Consider the following 9,298-nt stretch of genomic DNA (forward strand, 5'->3'; position numbering starts at 1 on the left):
TCGATTCACATGAAGCATGTGGATTATTGTCGGTATTTGTATTTAAATTATAATATAAGGTTTGAATTTTGATAGACAATATTTGTAGTTGAAGTGTTATTATCCGATTTCAGGCCCCATTATGCTTCCAAAAGTAATTCAAAACAATATTACGCATTCCCTCCTTTTCTGCCTAAGCTTTTGCCAGTCCCAATGCACTCCATTATAATTAAGGCCAGCATAAATTGACCTAACTTTCTTTGATTTGGGTTCAGTTACGATTACAGATAAAACCCAATTGAATTCTTGGATTCCAATCTCTTTCCTCTTTCACTCTGTCTCTAGCTTTTCCATGGAGATTCTTCATTGCTTCCTTCTCTTCGTGTTCATCTTCTCCGTTTCCGATGCTGCTGATCCTTTCTCAGAAGCACTCTTGAGCTTGAAATCAGAGTTCGTTGTTCAGTCTGATGTTTTGAGTGATTGGGTGATCCCTCAAGAACAAAACCCATCTGCAAAAATCCATGCTTGTTCTTGGACGGGTGTACAATGTGATCAAAACTCCACAAAAGTCACGGGTTTAGACCTTTCTTTGAAAAATCTTGGTGGGGTTCTATCCGGGAATCAATTCAATCAGTTTGTTGATCTAATTGATTTCAACATAAGCCACAACTCGTTCTCTGGGAAACTCCCAGTAGGGATCTTCAATCTCACTAGCTTGAGAACCATGGACATTAGCAGAAACAATTTCTCTAGTGTTTTCCCAATTGGGATATCAAATCTTCATAACTTGGTTGTTCTTGATGCTTTTAGCAATAGCTTCTCGGGATCATTACCCCCAGATGTTTGTGAAATTGCCTCAGTGAAAGTTCTTAACTTTGCTGGGAGTTATTTCAGTGGACCCATTCCAGGCAAGTATGGATCATGCAAGAATCTTGAGTTTCTTCATCTGGCAGGCAATTTACTAAGTGGGTATTTGCCAATAGAGTTTGGGCAACTTAAAACCATCACTCATATGGAGATCGGTTATAATTCTTATCAAGGCAGTATTCCATGGCAATTTGGCAATATGAGTGAGCTCAGGTATCTTGATATAGCTCAGGCTAATCTCTCAGGTTTAATTCCAAAGGAACTAGGTAATTTAACTAAACTTGGCTCACTTTTCCTCTTTAAAAACAATCTCTCTGGGTTGATCCCAGTCGAATTCGGTAGGATTTTGACTCTTGCAAGCTTAGATCTTTCGGACAATTTGCTTTTTGGTCCTATTCCAGAGAGTTTCTCAGACTTGAAGAACCTTAAGCTGCTAAGTGTCATGTACAATGACATGAATGGCTCTGTTCCTGAAGGCATAGCTAAGCTTCCAAATCTTGAAGCTCTTCTTATTTGGGACAATTTTTTTAGTGGTACACTTCCACAAGAATTGGGTAAACACTCTAAACTCAAATGGGTTGATGTTTCAACAAATGATTTTGTGGGTGTTATTCCACCAGATATATGTTCAGGAGGGGAGTTGACCAAATTAATCCTCTTTTCGAATTATTTCTCTGGTGGACTCTCTCCTATCTCCAATTGTACTTCACTTGTTCGTATTCGGCTCGAAGATAATTCTTTTTCAGGCGATCTATCTTTGAATTTCAATATGCTTAGGGATGTCTCTTATGTGGACTTGTCTATGAATAGATTCACTGGTGGGATTCCTTCTCTGATATTTCAGGCTTCTAGTCTTGAGTACTTTAGTGTGTCTAATAATCCTGATCTTGGAGGGATCATCCCAGAAAAAACATGGTCTTTACCCAAAATCCAGAATTTTTCAGCTTCTTCTTGCAACATCTCTGGCAACTTTCCTGGATTTAAGTTCTGTAAGTCGTTATTCTTGATCGAATTAAGCAAGAACCATTTATCAGGAACAGTCCCAGAAAGTCTTTCGATTTGTGAGAGTCTAGAAATGTTAAATCTAGCTGAAAATAACTTTTCTGGCGAAATCCCCATGAAGTTAGGAAGCTCGACAAAGTTGAGATATCTTAACTTTTCATACAATGATCTTTCGGGTTCGATTCCTACAGAGAATACCTTCAGATCAATGGGTAGTAGCTCGTTTCTTGGAAACCCTAATCTATGTGGTGCACCCCTCGAGAGATCCTGCCGTCGTGGAAGTGGAATATCCGATGGAATGGAATTGGGAAGCAGAAAGACTCAAAAGGTTGCTTGGGTACTTGTACTATGTGCAGTGGTGGCTATACTCTTGGTTTCACTCTTTGGGATCTTTTACTACCGGAGACAGAATGTAACTCGCCACTGGAAAATGGTTTCCTTCGATGGGTTTCCTGAAATCACAGCTGCTGAAGTTTTAAAGAGTTTTGACTCCATTGAAGCTGTGGAAACACCATATTCATCAAATTCAGTTTGCAAAGCGGTTTTGCTAACTGGGATGACAGTAGCAGTGAGGAAGATTGAATGGGGAACAAAAAGTTCGAATCTTTTGATGGAATTCATAAACCGAATAGGAAATGCAAGGCACAAGAATTTGATCCGGTTGTTGGGTTTTTGCTACAACAAGAATCTTGGTTATATGTTGCTAGAATACTTGCCCAATGGAACTTTGGAAGAAAAGATTGGAAGAAAGTGTGATTGGGATTCAAAACACAGGCTCATGGTTAACATCGCGAAGGGACTATATTTTCTTCACCATGATTGTCGTCCTTCAATTCCCCATGGAAGTTTGAAGACAAGTAACATAGTTTTCGATGAAAATATGGAGCCCCATTTGGCTGAATTCGCCTTCAAAACAATATCTGCAATGGAAACAGGTATGAAATCAATTATTACCTACAAAAGCCGATTCTAATCAATGATATTCTACTTTAGAAGTACCAAACAGTCATGATATGGTTTATGGCAATACAACATAATTGGTTTTATAGGACGGTCAGTGTCATAATGAACCACTTATAACATGATTTAAGTTTATAAACCAAACAATTGTACGTCATATATATATATATATATATAAGCATATTACAATAAGTCGATATGATGCTTTTGAGCGCCCAAAAAAGTATTTAAGAACAAGTTTGAAATAAAGTGTTTTATTAATCTTTCTATATGTTTATATGACAGGTGAATACAGCGGTATCATGGAACATGAACTAAATGACGATATTTTTGCCTTAGGGGAGGTCTTTCTGGAGATTTTAACAAACGGAAGGCGGAAAAATGGTGGAGTGAGCATTCATAGAACACCAAAAGAGGTTTTATTGAATGAGATGCACAACGAAAACGAAGTGGCTGCTGCTTCTTCGTCTTCAAAGTCTATTAAAGAAGAGATAAAACTGGTTCTTGAACTCGTTCTTCGCTGCACTACCAGCAAGCCCTCAGATAGACCTTCGATGGAAGATGTTTTAAGGATTCTTTCGGGATTAAAACCCCAGAAGAAATGATGAGCGCGATGTTGTTTTTTCACGTATTTAAGTTAGGATTGTTGCATAAGTAGTTTAGTAGTTCATGAAATGTTGATATATGGTTTGAAAAAATGGCTTTATTTGCTTGGCTTTAGAATGTTATGCTGTGAATTGTGATGTAGATGCAGTCTTGAAGCTCCAAATGATGTCCAAATCACACGAAATCGAAGCTTCGATAGCTTTTTGTGTACTTTTTGTTCTTATGGAAACAGTTTTGTCGAATATGTAACCGATTTCATTGTTAAATAGTTGATAAAAGATGTCTTATTATTATATTTATTCATTTTTGTTAAATTTTATGAACGACTTCATTTCTATCATGTATTTTTCGATCTTGTGGAAACAACATTGTTGTCGACAACTTGTTCTCTGCCATTCCCTCGTGCATGATTAAACTGTGTAATCATGTTGTTCTGTTTGGTATATGTAATAATGTTATTTTTAAACCACAAGGGTGGTGCCTGATTGGTTTGAGCTTGACTCCAAAGGTCAAAAGTACCAGGAGGTCCCAAGTTCAAATCCAAGGAGGAATAAAAATCCCCTTGTGGCCACGAAGGTTCACATGCGATGACTCCGGGCTATCTGCAAAGCAGGTGGTCGTCCTGGGATTAGTCGGCTCACATAGCGGGTTGGATATCCGGGTTAATAAAAATGTTATTTTTATGTGTTAGAAGTCTAACAAAAAGAAAAAAAAATTGGCTGTCCAATTATAAGCCAGATTTTGGATGTGGGTCCCACTTTTCTTGGAAAAGCTTCTGACATTATACATGTTCTGAGCTTATCAAACCGATCTTTTTCAATAAGCTTACAAAATAAATTAGCTTATAGTTGTCAAAAACGTCCTTCATCATTTAGAACTTCATTCACTTTTACCATCCAACACTTGTGTTCTATTTGATTGTAGAACTAGTAGTCCCCGAATTTATAACGCCTATGATCCGTGATCCTGATATAAAAACGCTCTTTTTACAAAACAAAAAGAAAACACATGATTCGGTCCAGAAGGAAATATTGAATACGACAGTTGTATCATATCATTTTGAACTATGACATGGTAAATCACAAAGCCCCTTTCATATTGGGCTCATACGATACGGGACATCCTATTATATATCTTATATTACAACTATTGTATTCAAATGTATTTACTCCTTGCCACGTCTCCTAGCCTGCTTTGCGATCTGGGACGGGGTTCCTATCGACCATGAAATCTAAGGACACAACGCCAAGCGAATCGTGAACTTGAGGACGTCAAGCGGGAAGTAGGTAACGATACTGAACACCCAGATCGCTCCGGCCCATCCCCATCCGATTCCTTCAAAACTAGCAAAGCCCCAACTTGCATATACAGTGATAAGAGTAGCCAACTGCATTGTTTCAAGATAGAACGTTATTCAAATTGCATCGATAAATGGTACCGTTAGAGTCCTGCATCAGTCATACACGGTCATCTTAACCTCCATATACGTTGGGTTGGAACCTCTGTTCTTTCTACAAGTGCTTTTTTAGAAAGTAATCTGAGCAGGTTTTGCATATATCAGATGATATTATAACCAGGGTCTACCATCCTAGGGACTCGACACTATGGGGCACTGTCTCTGTCTAGCCGAGGGCATGTTAAAGTCACACATCAGCGAGTATATCAAGAAAGGTTGTACTTACCAATTGGGCGATAGCGAAAGCCACGACAAGCAAGGTACCAGGACGTTCAAGGAACGACCAGCCACGAGACCTGGTAACGAAAATGAGCGCCTGACTGTTGATACTCACTTGAAGGTAGAGCGCAGCGTTAATCATGTTATCATTTCCCACGATCGTTTGAATACCGAAGAGATCCTGAAAACGATCAAGTGTAAGCAACCGCAAGCGAAGATAACATTGAAAATGGGATTACTAACTACTTACGGAGAAGAAGTCGGTCTCAGCCATAAGCCAGAAGAAGATAACGGATACAATCGCGAGATAAGTTCCTAGGACTACACCAGTGGCAAAGATTTCGTTGAGCTTCCACGAGTCGGGCCTAGGGGACGGCTTGACTCGGTCCTTGGAGATGGTCATGATGGTTCCGTCGTTAAGGATGGCGATGATGAGGATCATAAAGGGCGAGAAATCGAATTCCCAAATGAGAGCGATGAGCATGAACCCCAACACGATTCGGATTGTGATAGAGACCGCATAGATGGTGTAGTTCTTCATCCGTTGGAAGATGGCTCGGCTTGTCAAAACAGCACTCACGATTACGCTGAGCCCTGGCTCTGTCAAGACGATGTCCGATGCACTTCTGGCGGCGTCCGTAGAGTCCGCCACCGCGATCCCGATGTCGGCCCGCTTGAGCGCAGGTGCGTCATTCACTCCATCTCCGGTCATGCCGCAAATGTGGTTCCGCTCCTGCAGTTTCTTGACGATCTCGTACTTGTGCTCTACACAGACCAAAATTCATATAAACCAAACAAACACAGAGTAGAGTAGATTAGTCAAACCAAAACTTCTATCATTTTTGCATACCCGGACACGACCAAACAGGGCACTATTTCCGGCGGCAGTATCTGCCAGAGATCCGCCGGAGAAATAGTGGAGCTGGTGATTTCTTTTACGGCGGATTTTACCATTTTCCGGCGGATCACGGCCGCCGGAAATTTCTCGCCGGTAAATTGTTGTAATTAGATTTAAATACAAGATTAAACTAAGTAATTATGAAATCCGCCGGAAATATTATTGGAATACATTTACCGGCGGATTTCCGGCGGAAGTCAACTTTTTTGTTGTCCCACGGAACCGGAAATCCGCTGGTAAGTTTCCGCCGGAAAATGCGCTGGAAATGGTCTTTATTCTAGTAGTGGGAGCTGGTTTTTAGACCGTAGATATGAAAATGTTACCTGGGAACACTCCGGCGAAGCCATCGGCCTTCTCGACGAGCTCTTCAACGGGCAACGAAGCGATTGACGCATCTGTGCTTTGGCCAAGAAGTGAAGAAGAAGGGTACATATCGGTTCCCATGCCAAGTCTCCGGGCGGTTTCCTTTCCTATGGCTAGCTGGTCACCTGTGATCATCTTAACATTCACACCGAGCTCTATCGCCCTTCGTATGGTCTCGGCACTATCATGTCTCGGTGGGTCAAAGAGGGGAAGTAAACCGACGAACTCCCACGGCGAACCTGCACTCTCCTTGGTTTTCTCGGGCACCGTCTGACGAGCCACGGCCAATGATCTAAGACCGCGGTTAGCAAAGTTGTCGATGACTTCATGAGCTCGCTTCAAAGTTTCGCCCTTGAGGTCACAAAGCTCGATGATTTGCTCTGGTGCACCCTTGCTCGATCGATGCCACTTGCCGTTCTCATCAATGTAGGTGATCGCAGTGCGCTTTTCGACCGGATTAAACGGCAAGAAATGCACCTCTTTGATTCCGGCTCGTGCTTCTCTGGGGTCCTCCAACATGTTGACGATCGAAGCATCGATCGCATCCTGGTTCTCGACCCTCGAAGCTCGAGCACCATACAAGATAACCATGTCCTTGCTGCAATCCTTCGCGAAAACCTGTTAAATTTCATCGTGTTTAATGATAGTTAACGTTTCCGGTACGGTAAATTGGCTCATCGTGTCGATAGATGAACAAACCTCGATGAGGGATTTGTCGACCGTTAACTTGTTAAGTGTGAGTGTGCCGGTTTTATCGCTGCAAAGAACATCCATGCCTGCCATTTCTTCGATGGCGGTCATCCTCTTGGTGATGGCACCTTGTTTTGAAAGGCTGTGAGATCCGATCGCCATTGTCACAGATAAAACCGTGGGCATGGCGATCGGAATTCCGCCAATGAGAAGGACCAACAAGTTATCGATTCCATCTCGATACGCTCGTTGCTGAAACACAAACATCCCCACGGCTTCGATGACGATTCCGACCGCAATTGAGCATATACAAAAGTTACCGATGGCGGTCAAAACCTAGCAATAAAAAAGTTTAAAGACGATATAAAATGACAAATGTTAGGGACCAAAAGTGAAGTTTACTCTATATTTATACTATATTATAAAGCATCTGACAAAAACTCTTAAAAACCAAATTTTATGCATGAAATACTGTATATTAATGCATATTACTTAAAATTCAAGATTACAAGTAAATTATGCATAAGTACAACTTATTATTAAAACTCCATGTTTCAATTCGTGTAACTAACTACGTATAAAAATAATCAAATAGAGGATAAACATCTCATTTTAAATATAAAAAATCCAAAACATATTAAGATAATCATTAAGTTTTAACAGAATACTTAATTATTATCTTAAATAAATTATTTTATTAAACAAAAAATAAATTACTTCATTTTTAAACTCCAGTTAAATTATAATAAAAAATTGAATTAAAGAAATTACACAAAAATAAGAATTTTTAAATAGTTAATTTGATACTAATATTGTTTATTTTTTTCAAAATTTATAATATCTTCATATTTATATTTCATTCAGAAATAAAAACATTTTTTTTCTCAAAACCACATAAAGTCGTGTTATAATATCGATGGACCTAAAATATAAAACAAAACAATAAAATCAAGATGTACCTCAATACCTTTTATTTTAAATAAAAAAAATGCATGAAATTCTTGGATCACCTGTTGGAAGTGACCAACTGTATTGGTGTTCTCCACAAGGTGGGCAGCCTTCCCGAAAAAGGTATTGATGCCGGTGGCGATGACGACGGCCTCAATCTCACCCTGCTTGCAGGTGGAACCGGAGTACACGGCGTTTCCGGGATACTTGGTCACCGGAAGAGACTCGCCGGTGAGAGCAGATTGGTCGATCTTTAAAGGGTCACCTTCAAGGAGACGAGCGTCCGCCGGAACGATATCTCCGAGCTTAACGCATATCAGATCTCCGGGAACCAAAATGGCAGCTTCTTGTTCCCCCCACCGGCCGTCCCTCAAAACCTTACACTTGGGGGCTAGACTCGCCATAAGGGCGGCTGCGGCATTTCCGGCGTTGTTTTCTTCAATAAAACTGACGGTGGCGTTGATGATAAGAAGGACAACGATGCCCACAAAGTCCGGCCAGTCTGGTGGCCGATCACCTCCGTTGGCCAAAACAATGGCCATGATGGCGGCAGCTTCCATCACCCATGAAAGAGGATTCCACATGAACCCCAAAAACTTGAGGATCTTGCTTTCCTGTTTACATTTTTTTTGTTTACCAAATAATAATCAGCAATAATCCCTTGAACACCAAACTTATTTTATTAAGCACTCATAAGGCCTAATTGTTGGTAGCTTAACTAGTTTAATGGGACTCCGAGCTTATTCAACCAGCTATTCATGACTGTTTCATAGTAGTTTAACGATATAGAAAGTGACTTATTCAGTAAGTTTTTTGGATATAGAAAGTGACTTATTCAGTAAGTTTTTGGTGAAGGCCAAGTTTTTTTTTTCCGTAAATTTCTCCCTACCAAACTAAAAACACGTTTTTTTTTTCCGTCTATGAAAAAACTCAACCAAACAACCCCATAGTCTATTCACATTAATGGACATGGTTGAACAAACGATATGGGAGCGGCGAAAGTGATGTAGACATCCAATGGAATAATGAAAAAAATTTAAGGTTTAACGTCATATCAAATATAGAACGACAATTTCTTATTCATCCCGTTATTTCCATCTACGTAATACAACCCAACAGACACATAAAAACAAGAGACAAGAATTTGCCTTTTTCTCCTCAAGTTTATTGGGGCCGAAGATCTCGAGCCTCTTCTTGCCTTCATCATGCGTCAACCCGTCCCTCGAACATTTTAACTGCGTGAACACCTCCTCGACGGGAATGTTCTCGAGGTCGACTTGTTTAATTTGGTCCAAGGAGATGTTAGCCAT

The 9,298-nt window shown here is 40.3% G+C and overlaps 2 protein-coding genes across 2 annotated transcripts; one reads left to right on the forward strand and one right to left on the reverse strand.

Annotated features, from left to right (window-relative positions):
* Positions 1-297: 297 nt before the first annotated feature.
* Positions 298-3,694, forward strand: LOC112525241 (leucine-rich repeat receptor-like protein kinase TDR). The gene is made up of 2 exons (XM_025135280.1): positions 298-2,783; positions 3,094-3,694. Exons 1-2 carry the CDS (start codon positions 332-334, stop codon positions 3,411-3,413), a joined length of 2,772 nt encoding a protein of 923 aa, XP_024991048.1. The 5' UTR covers positions 298-331; the 3' UTR covers positions 3,414-3,694.
* Positions 3,695-4,584: 890 nt separating this feature from the next.
* Positions 4,585-9,298, reverse strand: LOC112524112 (ATPase 8, plasma membrane-type-like). Its single transcript, XM_025133767.1, has 7 exons — positions 9,137-9,298; positions 8,051-8,602; positions 7,050-7,376; positions 6,311-6,968; positions 5,340-5,854; positions 5,097-5,270; positions 4,585-4,801 (listed from the first exon to the last, which is right to left on the reverse strand). Exons 1-7 carry the CDS (start codon positions 9,296-9,298, stop codon positions 4,646-4,648), a joined length of 2,544 nt encoding a protein of 847 aa, XP_024989535.1. The 3' UTR covers positions 4,585-4,645.

Source organism: Cynara cardunculus (assembly GCF_001531365.2).
Source record: "Cynara cardunculus var. scolymus isolate 2C chromosome LG 13, CcrdV1, whole genome shotgun sequence".
Taxonomy (NCBI): Eukaryota; Viridiplantae; Streptophyta; class Magnoliopsida; order Asterales; family Asteraceae; genus Cynara; species Cynara cardunculus.